Below are 20,505 nucleotides of genomic sequence, written 5' to 3'. Positions count from 1 at the left end.
CAAATGCAAACTGTACAAGCAGTATATAGCATCAGTTTAGCTATCCACAGCTCTGAGTGCATAAATTTGATCATGGGTAGATTTTGCCTAATTTCTGAGGAAATAGAGACTTTTTGTAAGACTGTTTCTTATTTATAACTTACGCTTTCATTGCATACGATGCCCACTCTTAGTACCAGACTGAGTTTCCATTAAACTTTATTGCACTTACATGGGCTCTTCTGTCATGCTTTAATAAAATTATAAAATTGACTTAATTGGGTCTATGTGAAAGCTTCCTTTATCATTACTAATTCCATTTATTCCATGGGCTTATTAGTTTTGGATAACTTGAATGACTTCATTAAGATTTGCACTGGAAAATGAATATTATTTAAAAATTAAGCACGAGTAAGAAGAGTAAAAATGTACTCATAGGACTTTGAGGATTAGGAAAATGTCTGTTTGGTACAAAAGACTGAGTAAAATATGAACACTGAATATATATTGCCGTGGTGTTGTCTGTAAAAAGATTTCATCTGAAAAATATAATAGGCAGGGAGTGGTTTCATCCTTTTGTCTAGATCTTGAGCTGTCCTGTGCCATTAAGCTCCAGGAACACAAAGATGGCAGGCTTATTTCCGGCCCTCAAATACGTCAGTTTCCTTCTTTGTAGAGAGAATACCCAGCATGAGATTGTAATTACCAGCAATTAGTTTTCTTAAGCCTACAGCATGAGGTTTGCAAATCAATTTAACATATACATAGTGGAATCTTTGTTACACTTTTAACTCATTTTAGAACTCTTTAAATTGGATACTAAGGGGCACCTAGGTGGTTCAGTGGGTTAAGCCTCTGCCTTCCGCTCAGGTCATGATCTCAGGGTCCTGGGATTGAGCCTCACATCGGGCTCTCTGCTCAGCAGGGAGCCTGCTTCCTCTTCTCTCTCTGCCTGCCTCTCTGCCTACTTGTGATCTCTCTCTCTGTCAAATAAATAAATAAAATCTTTAAAAAATAAAATAAAATAGATACTAAGTTACAAGAGGGCCAGGAAAGAGACTACACTAGATATACCACATATCCATTTCCACTCCTGGAAAAAACAGTTCAGAACGCTTTGGGGGAACTTATTTTTTGCTTGTTTAAACAATTTAATTTCTAAGACAGATATGGAGTCATGGGGTATTTGTTGATTTGAGGCTAATTATGGCTGGTTTTGACCTCGGTATTTTTCATAGCACTAAGTATGGTGACTCATAAATAGTTATTGAATTACTGAGTGAATGAATAAGAAATGATAAAAGAGTGACCATTTATTGGCAGATAAGGAGAGCATTCTAGCCAAGTGAAATCACAGGTAGAGCTGTGAAAGGGTATGGTTGGTTAGACAAGAGATGCTGTGGGGGTGGATGAGGGATCTGATTAACAGAGGGGCTAAGGGAGGAAAGGGAGTTGTTTTAGCTTTCATGTGACAGCTCTGCTTGTTACATTGATGTCTGGCCTGAGGAGGATTGGTTTAACTCTATTGGATGTTGTGAAAGGGGAAAGAAAGAAGCTAGAGCCATGGTTCTCAAAGTGAGGTTCTCCAACCAGCAGCTTCCACATCCTCTGGGAGCTTGTTAGAAATGCACATCCCTAAATTGGAATCTGCTGGTGAGTTTTAAATGAGCCTTCCAGGGACGCTGGTATCAGCAGGCTCATCAGGGAACAGCCGGGGATCAGAAATTCTATAGGAAAGACGACCACTAGGGTCATTTCCAACAGACGACAGCGTGGTTTAAAGATTTGATGATTTAGCACAGCTGTCAAGAGATTATTAGTCCTGGAATGTACAGAGTTTTAAAAGAAAGCAATGTTTGTACTTCGATGGAGTGACCACAGGCTTTCAGCTTTGCAGGTTATCAATTTACCCAAAAGTAACCAAAGACTTCTTTGTAAAATACATGGTCAATATATTATGTGATAGCGGGAATGAAACTAGCTCGAACCAGAATGACACACTTGCACGCAGTGTGTTTTTTCTCCTGGAAGGTAAAACTATCAGTCAGAGCAGCTGCGTGATGCCCAGAGAATTAAGTCAGTGGCAGCTGGATATTCTTAAGCATTATTTATTTTGAAATCAACAACCTAATAAATTTAATTTCTCTATACCAAAAATATTTCCATGTTAAATAAATGGAAGCCTTTTCAAAAAATCAAAGACCATTTTCTCCTGGTCAGTGCTGAAGCCATCTGAAAAATTTTTATTCTTTGACCTTTTCTTTCTTTTTCTTCCTTTTTTTTTCTTTTTTTGAGAATTCCTGGGGATTATTACTCTTCTTCCTGTGGTATTTATATGCTATGCTTTGCAAATGTATTTTATCCTGATGGCTTCAGGATTGGTTGGGAGACACTGTTTTTCCTTACATTACACACTTCCGGTAGAAAAGCTTCTTGGAATGGCTTACTATTTTCTTTTTTTAAAGATTTTTATTTATTTATTTATTTTAGAGAAAGAGAGAGTGCACATGAGGTGAGGGGCAGAGGAAGAGAGGGAATCCCAAGCAGACTCCACACCGAGTGCAGAGCCCAATGCAGGGCTCAATCCCAGAATCCCAAGATCACAACCCTGAGATCAGGACACCAACTTCAAGACCTCAGCTGAAACCAAGAGTCAGACATTTAATCGCTTCTGCCACCCAAGTGTTCCAGGATGCCTTTCTTCTGAGAATGATGTTGGCTAAATGGGTTTGAGCCGATTCATGTAAATTTCAGTTTCAGATCCGAAAAACATTTTTCTTAGGCTCATGTCATCAATAATACATTAAATGTAAAGAATACCCATTAGCTCGCTGGTGTTCTTAGAACTGTTTCAAGCTTGTTATGAGTAATATAGGAAATTGTCACATTCGTGTGGCTGGCGTGGACATGGCTATTTTTTTTAAGATTTTATTTATTTATTATTTGAGAGAGAATGAGAGTGAGTGAGAGAGCATGGGAGGGGAGAGGGTCAGAGGAAGAAGCAGACTCCCCACTGAGCAGGCAGCCCGATGGGGGACTTGATCCCAGAACTCTAGGATCATGACCTGAGCCTAAGGCAGTGGCTTAACCAACTGAGCCACCCAGGTTCCCCAGACATGGCTATTTTTAACAAAGCAAATAAAACATATATGCCACAATGACTGTTGACGCTGTGCTATGCTGATTCAAGACTCCATCAACATTGGGTTGTGTGCACTTACCTGTTGTGGATGAGGCACCACGCTGGGTGCCAGGAGAGTCCTGGTCAGTGCGGCTCCCGCTCCGTAGGCCTGATGTTCCACACTGTCCTCCACATGCTCATGACAGAACAGAAGAGAGAAAACTGAAGTGACACAGCCAGCCCAAAGATCAAGATGAATACCTCAAAGACCAGAAGGCGCTCAGAGATAGGAAGTTGTGATTGGACTGGAACTTGGAATGGTGAGCCAGCCAGTCTCCCGGCCAGAGTGGGAAGGTGCACGAGGGCTCCTTGGCTATTGGGATGGGGGCAATGGAGCCAGGCTCCTTGCTTGTAGGAAGGAGTGGAAGTGAGAACCCATCTTCCCCCATCTGATTTCCATCACCATTGTGACCAGATGCAAAAAGTCACGAGCTCTGCCATGTGTTGGGGCCATAGTGTTGTTAGAAGTTGTGAAGCAAGGGAAGAAAGTGGGATAAAAACATGGTTTGACCAGAAACCAAGGCAGATTATCTGCTGGTTCTGTTCTATTCCTGATATCACCATAGAACTGAAGCTCTAAAACGCTGATATCCACACTGTCTTAGAGCATGTATGTGAACACAGTCAGGCTGGGAGAAGAACTAAGTGCAAGCAGCTATGAAGATAGTTGTCAGGAGAACAAGGTCAAAACAAAACAAAAACGACCTCTCATTCAAAAATGATCCTGCAAACCTCAGTGACATACATCTGTTAAGGAAGACAGAGCAAAACCTGGGACATTGAATCCACTCTTGGAACTTTCTCACAAAGATTAGAGATAAGTGTGTCTGGGATGCTCAGGAAGAAGGGCTGGGCACCCAACCCCAAGTCTTCCAGAATCGATGAAGGTCAAGAGGCAGCAGATCAGAAGGATTCCAGGGACCAAACAGCAAGTAAAGGCAAATTCACATGAACTATCTTAGACATAGAGAGAATTGTACAACGAAGAGGGGAAAAGTTTCCCTTAATAGACTTGTCCTTGGCAGCTGAGATGCCAGAAGACAGGGAAGTAATAATCCAGCAGGGCTAAGAAAAAAGGACAGTGTGTGTAGAATCTTGTATCTTCCTAAACTGTTGTTCCAGGAGGAGAACAAAATTAAGAAAATTTAAAATATATAAAATAAGAGTTTACCATTCACATAACCTCCCAGAGGAAATACCAAAAAAATAGAATCAACAGGAAGAGAATTATCCGAGAGGGAGCATGTGGGTGAGATTGGACAGTAGTACGGGAGGGGGTGAATATGTCAGAGGAGTGGGAGTCAGGTGTGAACCTGATGTGCTAATAAACAGCTTTAATTCACTTACTCCAACTACAAAAATAGAAGCCCTTACGATCCCACAAATGTCCAGTACAGGCACAGAAACTAGCTGTTAGGCAATCAAAGGAAAGAAGGATTTCTATGAGTCCATAGTCTAAAAGGAGAAAAGGAGGTTTTAGCTGTAACCTTGAGGAAACAGCATTCAGCTTTGCAGCTCTCACAGGAGACAGCATCGTGAGCACAGTGCACATAGGTAATGAGGTTCAGGACTCAACGCTGAGGGCAATTTGTCCCAACGTGAGGATTTATGTAAGAAAGTAGTGGATTTTTTGGAGCCCTTCTCAGGGGCATGGGAGTGTCTCTGTATCAAGAGAAATGGGTTCTCCTTGTATTACTTTAACTTATGGTTAAAACCCATTTTTCCTTTGTCCCTCCAGTGATCCTCAGACTGAATAAAGGCTGCTTAGGGATTGGTATAAATTATTAAGGGTGTCCCAGCAGCAGCGAGTATCTGCTCCCAAAGGAAACCTGTTGATATTTCTCCCTGAATTGTCCAGAAGATAACATATCTGCCACAAAGGAACTGATAGCTCACATTTACTTTGCTCTGTGGTAACACTGGGAAGAGCGTCTGGTGGCTGTCTCTTGCAGGGGGAGGAGACAGATCCTGAGGGACTGAGGTGGCCATTCCAGATGCAGGAAGTATCAGGGGCGGGTGCCGTGGTGTTCTGAGGACCTCCACTCGGGACCCCTGCAATTCCCTGTGTTTCACAGGCTCTTAGTCACATGCCTTAACCACGGCCCTGGGATCCAAGGTTATAATGGCTGTTAGGGGTCATAAGAAGAGAATGAAGCTGAAATCTCAGGGAGAACCACAGTGCATGGGAACTCTTATTCCCACCCCTATGGTGACTCTCGAGGGACACGGTCTGTTCCAGTTGTGTTCCTGCTGCCAGTAAATTGGTGTAGGAACCAAGAGGACTTCTCTGTCTTTTTTTTTTTTTTTTAAGATTTTATTTATTTATTTGACAGAGAGAGATCACAAGTAGGCAGAGAGAGAGGAAGAAGCAGGCTCCCCACTGAGCAGAGAGCCCGATGCGGGGCTCGATCCCAGGACCCTGAGATCATGACCTGAGCCGAAGGCAGCGGCTTAACCCGCTGAGCCACCCAGGCACCCCATCTCTGTCTTTGATTACAGCATAAAACCCCCAAATTTCCCTCTGCCTTCCTAGATTCAGTGATATATTTCATCCTCTCCCTTCAGCTCCCTGTGTCCTCCTCAGATGGCCCGAGTTCTGCCTTGCTGCCCTTCTTCCCTGTTATTTGGTGAGTATGTCTTAAACTCACCACCTCAACTCTGTGGTCATTGTCCACTTCCCATATACCTGCACTGTTTTGGGGTTGGGGGGTTGACCCCTATATTAACCAAGCTGTTCTTTCTACATTTCTTCTCTGGGCTCATTAGACAGCAGCAGAAGAAAAGCCATTAGCACTATATTCATAAGCTCCGGTAAACTTTTGTTGAACTTGTTTGGTTATTTGAGGTTTCACTAAAGAATGTGAACTAGAAAAATGGCCAAGTGATAGGGAAGCACTTTCATGTCTGAGTATTGGTGCATATGCGGGAATGGGGGAGAGAGGAAGGCCCAGCTGCCAGAGGCAGCCACATGATCTCAGACCGCAAGACATTTGCAGGACTCTCAACCTGTGGGAGTGTATGTTTATAGCAGGAATGCTGAAAATAAAACAACAAACAAACCTATACTTTAAAAAAAATTGAGCATTACTTTAAAGTGGTAGAATAAAGTAGAAAGTGGTGATTGGAACTTAGCATGGTAAAAAGATTTATTTCAAAGTTGTAAAGTATTGCTCCACCGTCTCCTAAAGGCTTACCTCAAACATGGTCAGAAATGAAATATAAAATTAAAGCAGTCATTTAATAAAATATCAAAGAATTCAGCCAAGAAATGAATGGCTTAAATTTATTTTCATGAATAAAATAATTAGCTTTCATTTATCAAACTATTAGCTTGTAGGTATCAATTTAGAGTACAGGTGTTAATCATTAAGACCTACATTATCCAGTCTGAGTTCCAAGTTCAAGGGCTTATTTAAAAAGGAAGTTGATTCACAAAATATTAAAATAACTTGAACTATATTTTTTTATTTACTCAGAAATGCTTTTTTCCCCACTTTTCCTCTGCTTTTATTATTTAACCTTTCATATTAAAGAAGTGTCAAGATATTAGCATTAAACATTCAGTGAAAGAGCAGATGAAACATGAGATCACGATGTTATTAGCATCTGTCTTTTGGATAACTTACAAAATTTGAGATTCATACACTCCTGTTCCTGTATAATTGGTCTCCTCCAGAGCCAAGTGGGGATAACTTGTTTTATTCCCATATTCGTACTTGAAAGTAGGAGTACTTGATTTTTTAAGAAATGCTCTGCACAGAGCCTGGGTGAGGTCTGCTGTGTAAGTGATGCTCTTGGTTCCTCCGACCCAGGCGGGTGTAGACTTACTCTGATGCCCGAGAGCCAATGAAAATCTTCAGGCTGTCGTGAAACCACTTGTCCCTCTATTTGAAGTCAGTCTTGATCAAAGACACCAGGATTTAGGTTTTCAGAAGGAACTTTTTAGAAATAAAAGCTCTTTTAGGGAGACTGTGCAAATGCACCGTTGAGCTTTTCAGACAGAGCAACAGAATCCAGAAGTGAAAGTGTATTACTATACACAAACTTAGTTGCCTTTTGAAAGGTATTAAACGAATGGAATATTAGTTTTATGCTTTGAAGTTGGGGTCAGAAAATTTTTTTTTCTTGTGACCCCGTGTGTTTTGTGCTTTTTTATTAATTAAGATTCAGGTTTCTTTGGACCAGCTTGAGGGGCTTTGCTGTAGAACCGAGACGTGAGCACCAGGACTTTCTCCTTCAGTTTTCTCACCCCCTTCTTCTTCCTTGCTCTCTTGAGAAGGATACACAGTTACTTGTCGCTGTGAGAATAAGCTCTGTAAATACTACCCCCTTCATAAGAGACAATGCTGAGAGATCTTGTAAAATTTAGTCTGACAAAAATGTGAGGAACTTAAGGTCACAGGAGCAAAGACTGAGCATCTGATTTTTTTAAATTTTATTTTTAAGTAATCTGTACATCCAATGTTGGGCTCGAACTTATGACCCCTGGATCTAGGGTCACACGCTCCAGTGACTGAGTCAGCCAGATGCCCCAAGACTGAGCATCTTTCATGTCCTCCTGGCTTCAGAGAATCTGAGCTCAGCCGCAGTTGTCCTGGGCAGTCTTCGTAGCCATTGTTCCAAATATAATCAGAGATTAGGAAAAGCAGTCATTCCTAAGAGTTAGGCTTCTTTGATCTAAGTTAGAAATACATTTTAGCTTTAGAGATCATTTTAGAGATTTGTGACAGTCCCACTTGTTTCTATATAGGGGTTCTAAGCTTGATCCTTGGCGCTGGATTTGATGCCTTGCAAAGCCAGCAGGGTGTGGATGCCTGTTACTAAGGCATTCCACTGGCAGAAGAAGGAATGAGTGCCAAGTTGCCTAATATCCCATAGGGATGGCGCGGGGGAATGTACAGTGTTTCCTTTCTGTGGCTCAGGGTGATGTTGTACTGCTGTGTGAGGGAATTAATAGGTTATTAAGTTGAGGTTATTAAATAAGGGTCATACTTAGGCCTTCCTGGAGATATCCAGGGAGGCCAAGACTGTTTGGTGACAGGACACAGCAGATGCTTACCTCAGGAATGAAGCAAATGACTCACTGGTTCCATTTCTCCAGGTTCTACCCTCCCACGCCGTTTTTGTTTTTTGTTTGTTTGTTTGTTTTTCTTTTCATCTTTCATTGTCCTGTGACAGATCTTTGCAAATCTAAGTACTGGATATTACTAATGATATTGAGATGACTACCTCTTGTCTGTTTCTGTTGAAGGCAGAGGTCATGGTGGTGGTAAGCTATTGTTAGCATAACTCAAAACCTGCTTTATAAGTAAAGTATGTCCCTTATGAAATGAGCCGCTGCCTGGCTCCTCTGGTGGCTCTGAGCAGATGCTTGGGCTTAAGGATGTGGCCAGTGGCTGCTGTCAGTTTAGCCTCCCCCTCCCCGAGACATAGCATCCTGGGTCTTCCGTGGATGCCAGCAGGTAACAGCACATGTCATGTGGCATGTGTGTGGTAGCCTGGGATGGGCATCAGGACACCTGGCTTGCTGTGACCACACGTCCCAGCCGCCGAGCTGGAGCTCTTACTGGTCAGTACCCATGAGGTCCATCCTGGCTAACAACCCGGAAGTCCCCCTGCCAAGGACAGTCATAGGCAGCTAGAGAGGCTTAGGCGCCTTCACCTTTGGGGATTGTAGCGAATGTGCCAAAGATGTTTTGTTCTCCATGAGCCTTATTGTGGACTCATTGTGGAGCATGCCAGCTATGATGGGTTCTGTCCCCAGGCTTTGAGGTGGTGTTTGCTGAGCTCAGTGACACGCTGCATTTAACATGTCAAGAAGCCCTTGTACCTTCCATGACCTAATCTTAGTTTCTGATGTGCCCTGTTTCTAAACATGTCCTTCCAGCCAGGCCTCTGATTTCAGTCTAGCAACACTGCCATGCTCTGATACATAAAAAGATTTCAAGAAAGCCAAAGTAGTATAGAGTATATCTCACTGTCTTGGGTTCTGATACGAATACATACCCTTCTCCTTTCTTTGTTATTACCTCCTTTCTTATCTCGTTAGGGGCATCTCACAGAGCTTTCTTCCATATAAACTTTCTCTGAATCAGCCAGACGTGGCACCAGTTTCATAATTTTGGACTATTTGAACTTCTGAATCACTTATGAGTGTGTTTTCCACATAGGAAATGACTCCCACTGCATTTGTGAAATAGACTCCTAAATGCTGTTTTCTGCCCCAGAGTTTGAGTAGTTTAAGGTTCTTTGCCTGCCAAAAATAATATTACCACACATTACAGAAAGGATAAATAAATGGGACCAGGAATCTCATTTACTTTCTCCTGTATGATTTCCTCTTATGTCCAAGAATGCAGCGTGTCATGGTGTCACTTAACGGGAGCCCTGGGCAGCGGCGACAGGTGTCTGTATGTGAGTGACACAGCTGTTTTCCTACCAAGTCTGACTTTTGGAAAATGAACTTCCCTGTATTTTTATTTCATGACATACGAAAAGTAAGTGTAACTTTCTCCATAAATATTAGAAGTCTGGCTTCTAATCAAAAATTCCAATTTATTGGTCATAATCCTGCTCTTAATCTACACATACCACATTCATTTAGATTTATTTAGATTTATTTGGTAGCAGTGCAGCTGAAATCCTTAAAATATATTCCAGTTAGATTCAGAGTTAAGACAGTGGTCTTCATTTGAAGAGTATATGTCATACCAGGAGCATCAACTGTGAAAATAAAGTATCTTCCTTTGAAATCTTATATCGCAAACCAAAAATATTTTGGAAGCTCTCCAGAGCCCATGGGTGCATTATGCTTTGCCTTTAAATCATCATGCATGACAAGATTATATTCTTAGCTGATCTACAGTCTAGTTATTTTGTTATGACTGATATGTTCCAGCTTGTTTTTGATGTGAAACTATCAACTCTGGGCTTCCTCCCCTCTTCTAAAACATAACACATTCCGTATGCCTTCAGTGAGATGAGGTGTTCCTGCTGCTAAATCCGCTGCTCACGCAAAGTCAGAATGTTTACCAGAATTCTTGAAACCCAAAGCAAACTAACTGACTGAGTTGGTTTTCACATTTAAAAAGGTTTCTTTACTCTTGATTAGGTTAAGGAGGGCTCAAATTTTTGTCTATTTTAGTATTGCGTGTTCAGATTTTTTTCTTCATAGGAAAATAGAAAACTACCTTTTCTCTGAAAAGTCACTAAGAACTTTATTGCGTTGTGCTTAAAAATATGTGTGCCCACTTCTGATCTTCAGGAAAATTTCTAGAAGTTTATAGATTAATGAGTAAATTTAATTTGTGATGACTAACATGCTTTCTGGATTATTGATAAAATGTGCAGAGTTTCCTGATGTTGAATCAAATCAAGCAAAGGATGTAATGAATAAAAACTGAGACTTCCCAGATCTCCTTGTTTCCAGGACACTTATCATTCATGCCAGCATAAGACCAACTGGCAGTTAGAAAGAAAGTTAAATTATGGCTCACTGTGAGAGAAAGCTTTTATTTGTGTTCATTGTTTAAGAATATTTATGCCTGAGTGCTGTGAAGTGTGTAAACCTGGCGATTCGCAGACCTGTACCCCTGGGGATAAAAATATATGTTTATAAAGCTGTAAAAAAAAAAAAAAAAAAGAAAGAAAAAAGAAAGGATGAATACCCAAAAAAAAAAAAAAAAAGAAAGAAAGAAAAGAATATTTATGCCAGTGCCAATGAAAACCCTACCTTAGAAACAAAATTAAAATAAGCTTTAAAACTTCCCAAGAATAAGCTTGCATATTAGCTGCTGGAGTGACCTCCGCTGGTTTGGATAAAAGCATGAAAAGCCAACCATGATATTTCTTATGATTCAACAGCAATTTACTCCAAATTCATAAGCCAACAATAGTGCAACATATTGTAGTCGTACTTAAAATATATTGAATCTTGGCTGTTTCTTTCCCATAATCACAGTGGAGGTGGTCCTTGGGGCTCATAGAAATCAGCTGGAAAAAAAGATTTTGTATACTGAGTTTTATTTTGCATTTCAAAACCACGTTTATTCTGTTTAACAAAGTAGTAATAACATACCGAAGTTAAGAGTACAATGGTAGCAAATTGTAAAACATCCTTCTATCCAATAAATAATTGTCAGGTACTTGTCACATGATAGATCTTCCTGAGGGGTATAAAAATGATGGTGATAGAGTTTGTGGGGTTAAGTGTAGATGAAGGGGGTGAAAGAGGTATAAAAATGAGCAAGATACAGGCTCCTGGGTGGTTCAGTTGGTTAAGTGTCCAACTCCTGGTTTCAGCTCAGGTCAGGATGTCAGTGTGGGATCGAGCCCCACGTGGGGCTTTGCACTTGGTGTGGGGTCTGCTTGTCCCTCTCCCTCTGCTCCTCCTCTCTTTCTCTATGTAATAAATATAATCCCTTTTTAAAATGACCATGATAAAGAACTAAGGTGTACATGCCATAAAAGAGATTCAGGGAGAAGGACTGGAGGGCTCCTGGCTGGGTGGCCTAGGAAGGCTTTGTAGCAGGACATTACCCGTCCTGTGTTGTGAAGAATGGATAAGATGTGGCCACAGGAAGGGTGAGCAGAGACCACTGGTGGTGAGGGAGAGTGATAGCACCAAAATGCCGTGTGTATGAGTGTGTGCAGCCCGTTCTGTTTGGCAAGAGCACTGCATGAGAAGGGCTGTAACCAAAGGGTCTCAGGTGCCGGCCAGGGACTTTAAACTTGACCTTGTGCTCCTGGAGCAGCTGCTTGTGTTTCCTGGACTGGGCATAGTGTACCCAAATCTGCCTGTTCCGATGGAGACTCTGGAACCTCTTGGTTGCCTGAATGAGGGAGAGTACGGCTGCGCTGCAGCCGCGGTTTGAGGGCAAACTGGGCAGCCTGGGAGGCCGAGGAGGGGCGTGCCCACCAGTGGCTCCAGCTGGGAGGACAGTAGAGCGCAGCGCCGGCAGGCAGCTGGGAGGGGGTCAGGACGCCACACAGGCAGGCGTTCAGTAAATATGTATTTTAGTTAGAGTTCGGGCTTCAGTGAGTGAGAGGATAAATAAACACAGGAAAATCAAGAAGCTGTCTGAGGATGACGTGATAATTATACAGTAGTCCATCTGTCCATACCCTATCCCCGCCCCCCGCCTCAGCTTTTCTGGGTTTGGCTTTCCATGGGTTCAGTTCCCTGCGGTCAGCCACAGTCTGGAGGCAGATGACCCTTCTGCTGATGTGTGATGTGAGGCTCAGGGGCAGCCCAGTGCCGTGTTGCATGCCTGCGCCCTTCACCCCATATGTCATCTCCATCACAGGAAGAAGGTGTTCAGAGGGAGAAGCCACTTTCACGCGCTGTTATTACCATGTTGTGTTGTGACGGCTCTGTTTTATCCTGAGTTACTGTTGTTCATCCCACCTGCACCTCGTTTATACAGGAAGCTCCATCCTGAGCATGTCTGTGTGGGAACGGTCACGCAGGGGCCCAGCCTGTCTGCCATTTCACGTGCCCATGAGAGTCTTGCACACGTCCCCATGGATTGGGGGGGATGACTGTATTTTTCGATTACTGAGTTTGAGCTGCTGCCAGGACACATATCTTGAAATGTCCTGAGATAGCAAGAGCTGCAGAAATGGAACTTAGAAAAGAAGTTCAGGGACTCCTGGGAGGCTCAGTTGGGTAAGCATCTGTCTGCCTTCCGCTCTTAGGGTCCAAGGATCAAGTCCCCGCATCAGGCTTCCTGCTCAGCAGGGAGCCTCCTTCTCCCTCTGCCTTGCAGCTCTGCCCCTGCACGTGCTCTCTCCTTCAAATAAATAAAGTCTTTATTTTAAAAAAAAAAGCGGGGGAAGAAGTTGAATGTGACAACACAGGCAGGAGACAGCTAACAAGAGTCTGGGGTGTCACTAAGATTTAGAATAAGAGAATTACAAGCATCCTCCAGGAAAAGGGAATTGAGGTCCTGTATGCAGAGGACATGAGAGCGGCAGAGACTGAGCAAGGAGAAGAGAGTCTTGCCAGGGGCATTACGAGATGAAGAAATTTAATAAAGAAAGTGAGTATTGAGAAAGGACTGTCGCTTTTCATTTCTGAAGGAAGGGTTTGGTCAGACGGTGGGTAGGACTAAGAAGGGGTGAGAGGGACTGTCTGACAAGAAGAGAACGCTGGACCTGCTAAAATTCCAGTTTCATGGCATTTTAATTTAAATGTATATTGTCACATGTGGCTTGTGGCTCCCTTACTGGATGGCAGAGATACAGTGGGTAAGTAGTTAATTTCGGAAAGTGGACCAGACATTGTGAGAAATGAGAAGGACTGCCTGAAAAAGTTTAAGGGAGAGATGATAACATTTGAAGGAACCCATGGCCAAATAGTCTCATTCTTTTCCATGAAAGAGGTAGCACTGTTTGTGGAGAGGGAGAAGGGAGGGAGCATGGGAAAGATTTTTAGCTGGCCCTGTGGGATTTCAGAGAAGATGGGTGTGTGGTGAGTCTCAGCAGTATAGACAGCCTGCTGAGAGGTGAGAGCCTGCATCAGGGAAGGTCTCTGCTTCCCTGTCTGGTGGCTTTTCAGTAGTGTTGACAAACCTGGGAGAAAACCAGAGGAGCAGGAGATGCAGTGGAGGGGATGCCACCAAAAGGCCTGTGTGAGGTGGGTAGTGAAGTGAGTGGGTGCCAACCACAGACTGCAGGGAGGAGCGGTGAGGGCCAGGGGCTGGAGCACGTGGCCAGGGTGAGGAGCAGATCTTGGGTTGTCAGACTGGAAGGTGCATGGTCATAAAGCGTGCGTCTGTAAGAGTTGTTGATTTCGGTTGCAGGCTGTTCAACAAGAAATGGGATTTTAAAGGAAGATGTTAACATGAAGGAATCCAAGTGTCCAGTGAGAGGAATCTACGAGGCGGATGTCTTGGTTTTACTCCAAACTCACTACCTCAGCATCGAATGTGTAGATTTGAAGAGTAAACTTGGGACTCCTTTTATCCATCTGCAGTAATGCCCAGAATCATAAAAACTGAACTCAGAGCTGGGAGGGATCTGGAGGCCATCTTGTGCAATGTGTGGATTCTGTAGACTGGGGGGTGTGATATTTGAAGGTCACTGGGCTGGGTGGGGGCACTGACCCCCAGTAGTGGCCAGGACAGGGCAGCTGCGTGCTCTGGACTCTAGTCCTCAGTGTTCCCAACAATGTGCAGAGACATTAAAGTATGATGTGGAGTATTACCTTCAGAGCGTTCCTATGATCCCCTTCTCTGGACGTGTCCTTTAGGAGGACCGTGCTGACCCAGTGCTTCACTGCATCGTACCTGCTGTGTGGCATACAAGACATTATCGGATGGGAGTGTTAGTAAATACAGCAAAACCTGGAGCGACGTTTTGGACTGTATTCCAGTGTGAAAAAGTTTGTCAGTCAGCAGACCCGTCTTCCCTTCTCCGAGGGCTCCATGCTGTGTCCCCCTTCCAGCTCCTGTCTCTGTCCTATCTCCCACCCAACATCTGTCTAGTCCTGGAGGGAGAAAGATCCCTTGATAATGGGACCTCAGAGAAAACAATATTGTTTTTCAGAGAACATAAGAACTTTTTAAATTTACTAGCACTTCATTTTTTACTCTAAGTAGTATATTGAAAAACATACAGAAGCCCTTGGAAGTAATCCTGATGGTTATTTGTGAAATAGTAATGTAGTGCATGTGACCATGCCAGAGGGATACTTTAAATGGTCTGCTTCAACATGGACTCAGCATTTTTAAAGATTTTTTTTTTTTTTTTTTGTCAGAGAGGGAGAGAGAGCGAGCACGGGCAGACAGAATGGCAGGCAGAGGCAGAGGGAGAAGCAGGCTCCCCGCCGAGCAAGGAGCCCGATGTGGGACTCGATCCCAGGACGCTGGGATCATGACCTGAGCCGAAGGCAGCTGCTTAACCAACTGAGCCACCCAGGCGTCCCTAGACTCAGCATTTTTAAGTAAAGTAATTAAAATACACCAATCAGTGACTTGGTTAAAAATATAAATAAGACTTTGCAGGTTTATGAGTTGAAGAGTTTGGGTCTTTGGTTTCTGTAGCACTGTAACTAATTTAAGGGGTTTCTTGAGGTAACGTATGGATCAACAACTCTAGAACCTTTGTTTGCATCTCTTGCAACAACAAGCACGATGTTATGGGATTAGCTGCTTTAATAAACTGAACCAAAGTCCTCTTCAGACCATCAAAGAATGCTAAAATACCTTCACATTCATTGTAGTTCTTCCCCTTTTTTGGGAGATTTTTTTTTTGGTCTTAAACAACATTTGGCATCCATATGACATGGAATTCAAACACCCTGTGGTTTCAGAGACTGAATGTTTTAATGTATTTACTTGAGTAAATGCTTCTCTTCTTCCATCTTTGTCTTTTTCCCCAGGATTGTTTCTTCTATATATAAATTCAGAGGATACAGGGGAAAGGTTACCTTCCTACCCTGGAGGAGCTCATACAATGTCTTTATTTTTTCAATGTTTTCAATTATGTTATTTTTAGTTGAAGTGTAATTGACATGCAGTATTGTATTACTTTGGGGCGTAAAACAGGGACTTTCATATGCTGGTTCTCAGATTGTGGACTCAGATCAGCAGGGTCTACATTACCTGATCAGAGCCCTGGGGGGTTGGGATTCAGCAGTCTACCTTCTCCCAGCCTTCCTGGACGTTCTGACACACGCTCAAGTTGGAGGGCCTCTGGGCTAAAGGCTGGAACTTTATACTTATTTTTTGTTGTTGAGATAAAATCCGTATTCCAGAAATTCACAAGGTCATGCACCATCACCTCTGTTGAATTCCAGAACATTTTTATCACCCAAAAAGAACTTGCCTCCCCCATACCAGTTACTCCCTGAGTCCAAACCCACCCCCACCCCAGCCCCTGGCAACCACTCACCTGCTTTCTTTTCTCTATGGATTTGAGTTTTCTAGACGTTTCCTATAAATACAACCATGCAGTGTGTGACCTTTCATTACTGGGCTTTCACTTAGTGTCCTGTTTCCCAGGCTTGTCCATGTTGTCACGTGTGCCCTTCATCCTTATGGCTGAACAACATCCCATCGTGTGTGTGTGTGTGTGTGTGTGTGTGTGTAGCATTTTGTTTGTGCGTGTGTCATTGACGCACATTTGAGTTGCTTTCTTGCTGTTATGGTTACAGTGCTGTTGTGAACACCCAGGTGCAAGTGTTCATATGAACCAGTGTTTTCACTCCTCTTGTTGCTTGCGGTGTTTCTATTCCTTATGGTCGCCGCTGACACCAAATCAGGGAAATGCACAATTAGGTGCCTTTGAGCCTTGCTTCCATTTTGGATGATCAGTCAGTACATGACCTTGTTTTGTGTGTGTTTCTGTGGTGAGACACATTATCTAACATATATTGTTGGTTTGGGGACATCAGGTTCACGGCCAGCAGTGCTATAACTCGTGCTTGAAGGAATCGTACCTAACATACACATCACACCTTCATGAGCTTACGAACAACAGGCAGGCTGCTTGCTGCTCTTTGAGGCCAGTTTAAACAGTGAAATTGCCAATGAAAAGCACAGAAATGTGAAAAAAACATGGCACTAAAGAACGGTTGTTTATTGCCTGTGAGCTAAAACAAGACAGGGTGTCACTGTGTTCAGTGTCACATGGGAGCATGTGTGTTGGAGGACTCGAATTTTTCACTATGTGTGTGCGCATGTTCAGAAGTAATGTGAAACCCCTGCCAGGATGATTTGGGGTTAGGAGCAAACTGGAGCTAGTATGCAAATTTGCAAGTATGGAATCCACAAACACTGTGCTAGGCATGGTACTTTTGTCCTACCCTGACAGTAACTGTTTCATTTGTTTAGGGAACTCCAGACCCGTTTCCTTCCCTCCCTTCCTCCCTCCTTCCCTCCTTTCTTCCTCCCTCCTTTCCCCCTCCTTTCTCTCTCCCTATCTCCTTCCTTCCTCCCTCTCTCCTTACCCCCTCCTTCCTTCTCCCCTCCTCCTTTTCTTCCCTCCTTCCTCCCTCCCTCCTACCTCCATTCTTTCCTGTTATAGCCATCTTAGTGGTTGTCCGGTGGTATAGGTATGCTTTTATTTTGCATTTCCTTAATTATTAGTGATGTTGAACAATTTTTCATGTGCATATTAGCCATTCATACTTTTTTTGAAAAAATGTCCATTCTAAAACTTTGACTATTAGATTGTATTACTTGTCTTTTTATTGTTGTATTTTCTATAATGTGGATACTAGCCTCTAAGATACATGATTTGCAGATATCTCCTCTTCTGTGAGTTGTCTTCACTTTCTTGACAATGTTGTTTGATGTATAAAATTTCTTTATTTTAACAAAGTCCAGTGTTATGTATTTTTTCTTTGATTACATGTGCTTTTGGTGTTAATTTCTTTAATTTTGAAAGTACTGTCTTTATATAATTAATCAATATAGCCTGTTACATTTTTTTTTTTTAGAGAGATCATGAAGAGTTAGATTTCATGGTTTCAGTAAATGATTACTTATTTGCCAGTGGCTGTAAATGGAAAGTATTTGTTTGCTGATATCAGATATTTACAAGATTTTTACGTTGTGAATTTAAAATAATGACATCATCAGGGTCACACTTCTATAAAAAGTAGTGTCAAAGTCATTTAACAAACTGCTGTTTTGCTTAGGAAAATTGAAAGGAAACACTTATCACTGCTTTAAATAATACTTTCCTCTTTAATAAAGAAGACTCTGCCTCTTAAAAACTCTGAACTTTCTGCCCTTAAAGTAGAGTGTCAAGAGCCATTCATGAAAAAAACATAAGAATCCCGGAACTTGGAAATAAACACAGTTGGTGTTTATTTGTGTTAGTTTAAATGTAGTAGCCCTATGTGTCAGAAAACTGAATCTGTAACACTTAAGTTAGCCTAAGCAAGCAAATAATATCAGCTAACATGGCTTTAATCTACTAAGTAACTTTAAATCCAAAAGATCAAAGGAAGTTATAAGTAAAAACAGTCCTTGTTGCTATTTCCCTGGTCCAAGCAGGAAAAGGCTAGAAATTACATGTCACCTTCATATCCTGGCTGGCTGACCTTGTGCTCAGATCCAGCCTCTGTGTGCCAGCTGTTCCCTGTTGCCCAGACCCTGCCCCTGGGGCGGGGGGCGGGGGGGGGGGGCAGGGGGCGGGGTGAGAGAAGGCACTCCTGTCCTATAGGAGCGCAGACACTGAGAGTCCCAGCCCCTCACACTCAGAATTCAAAGCCCTCTGCCTTTGCTCACCCTCAGTCCGCTGGCCTCTCCTGTAGCTCTTGCTGTCGGGGTCCCTTGGTCCCTCGAAGAGTAGCGCCAGCCAGGCTCTGTTCTTTACACGCGAAGGTAATACATTTACTCATGCTTCCGTATGTGTGCATTTGTTGTTTTGAGAATCTATTTAAAAATGGAACTTTGTCCTCTTCTTCAAGGATCAAATTTTAATTTCAACTCATAGGTTTTTTTCTTGGTATGAACTTTGAATGGCATCTTAATAACGCGCTAAAAATCTTATGAAGGTTATTTGAATTTTGATCTGCCACAGTAAGGTAAGGTCAGCCATTTTTGGGGTTTATTAAAGTGTGCCGATTTAAAGTAGTTTATGTTCTTTCATGCTTTGAGAGTCGTCTTTAGCCTCTTCTAAATGAGAGGATCTTGAAAATATGCTCTTCTCTTGTTGCTAGCTGGTAGAAAATTGGGTTTAGAACCCTAGGAATTACTTTACTCACTCGTGTGAATTAAATATGGTAAAAAGATGGTGAAATATTAGACTCTTCCAAGCTATATGGATAGAAATCTGGCACAGATTTCTATCTCAGAGCTAAGCGTCCACAGCAAGTGTAAGTCGTGGCGACGCTTGTCTTAAATACACAGGCTGTGTGCAACCTCAGGCTGTGTTTGAGTTGATGACATGTTTCATGCATTGTAATTGGATTTACCACTCAAAGTGGAAGTCGGAATATGTGGGCCAAGTTTACATGTTTTCTTTCTTATTGAATACATTTGGCATTTACCATTGTGTAAATTGTAGGCGTGGGTGTATTGATTTGGTACATTTATGTATTATACCAATGAACCCTGTAGTAGTGATATTTAGCACCGCTCTCCTGTTACATGGTTACCTTTTCTGTCCAGTGTTGGGGGTAGTGAAGTTTTAGTGTCTTAGCAGGTTTGATGGTGGTAGTTCAGTGTTGCTGTGTGGATTCTTTACCCTGCATGAGTTTTCTGACTGGTTTACTGCCCGTTGCAAATCTGTACCTTAAAGGACATCCTTCTTATCCCTGCCGTGTTCACTTCTGCTTAAAATAGAATGGACAATTTCTATGCCACTGGCAGGAAAATTCAGACTAGTATAACTTGTATAATATTTGTCCGAGAGTCAAATGTGAATTTTAAAGAAATTAAGCAGATTAAAAACGTTGTCAAAACTGAGGTATTTCATGCCAATCATTGACCGTAAATGAGTTTCTTTGGTGATAATGCAAGAAATTGAGGGCACAGTTAACAATTTGGTAAAATTTTGTCTAACAGGTATTCCTGTTGAAAGAAAAAGAACGAATATATCCTTTTTACCCGCATGAAGGTTGTTTTCAATCATAGTATTTATAATTAAGAAAACTCTAGTTCCCTTTGAAGCCTCAGGAGTCACTAAGCTATGTAAATAAATGCCAAACTAATACGTGTTTTACTTGTGGACAGTGGATTTACTGCCCCATGCGGTTTTAATGTCTGCTGACACATTTCTACTCTTAAAATGCTAAAATAAATAATCTTTTTGCATTATGTCATTCATTTTACACTTTATGTGTCTAATTAATCTACCTGCTTTCATTGCCAAACTTGAACATTGGAATACTCTATTAGATTACGTCTCATTTGTAACTGCTTGTGTCAGTGCGCACAAGTAAGACAGAGTATTTTCATGTATCTTCCATACTTCATCTAGTTTCCATCTTAGATGTGAGCTGGAGGATTGTGAGCAGGACCTGCTTGCACTGATTATGAAAAATGTGGAAGTGTCCGAAATGGTTGACCTATGAAGCAGCTTAGAAAACACATGTAAGCCTTGCCTCATCTAGAAAATACTGTGTATCCTCGGACCGATTCATCCCACCTTTTTAACTTGAGCCCATTGTCTGTAGTTTATACTGAACCAGTCAGCCCTTGTTGGCATCTGTGGGGGAGCCACTTGCCAGGGGGTCGCACACGCTGGTCCTGTGCCTTTTGCAGGCCTGGTGGGAGCAGGGTGCATACCTCGCCCATAACCAAGAGCGCAGCCAGCAGCCTTGCCACACTGGCTCTGTGAAAACACCTGGTCTTTAAAATGGCGAGTTCTGATCACACCCTAACACAGGA

At 42.4% G+C, this 20,505-nt stretch overlaps 1 protein-coding gene across 22 annotated transcripts in view; it reads left to right on the top strand.

Moving 5' to 3' along the window:
- DISP1 (dispatched RND transporter family member 1) overlaps positions 1–20,505 on the top strand; it is a 182,519-nt gene that overhangs the window by 101,952 nt on the left and 60,062 nt on the right. For 6 of the 22 annotated variants that reach the window (XM_047703702.1, XM_047703701.1, XM_047703700.1 and 3 more), the window contains one exon: positions 5,726–5,787. The exons of 11 other annotated variants lie outside the window; for them this stretch is intronic. In XM_047703702.1, coding sequence (XP_047559658.1) covers positions 5,745–5,787 — 43 coding nt within the window. In that variant the 5' untranslated portion in view covers positions 5,726–5,744. Of the gene's footprint in view, positions 1–1,458; positions 1,633–5,725; positions 5,788–18,404; positions 18,496–20,505 lie in introns of those variants that run through there. 5 more of the 22 variants (XM_047703697.1, XM_047703710.1, XM_047703712.1 and 2 more) reach the window with 5 other exon arrangements.

Source organism: Lutra lutra, chromosome 15, assembly GCF_902655055.1.
Source record: "Lutra lutra chromosome 15, mLutLut1.2, whole genome shotgun sequence".
Taxonomy (NCBI): domain Eukaryota; kingdom Metazoa; phylum Chordata; class Mammalia; order Carnivora; family Mustelidae; genus Lutra; species Lutra lutra.
The sequence above is the reverse complement of the archived record's forward strand: the minus strand, read 5'-3'. Positions and strand labels throughout refer to the sequence as shown.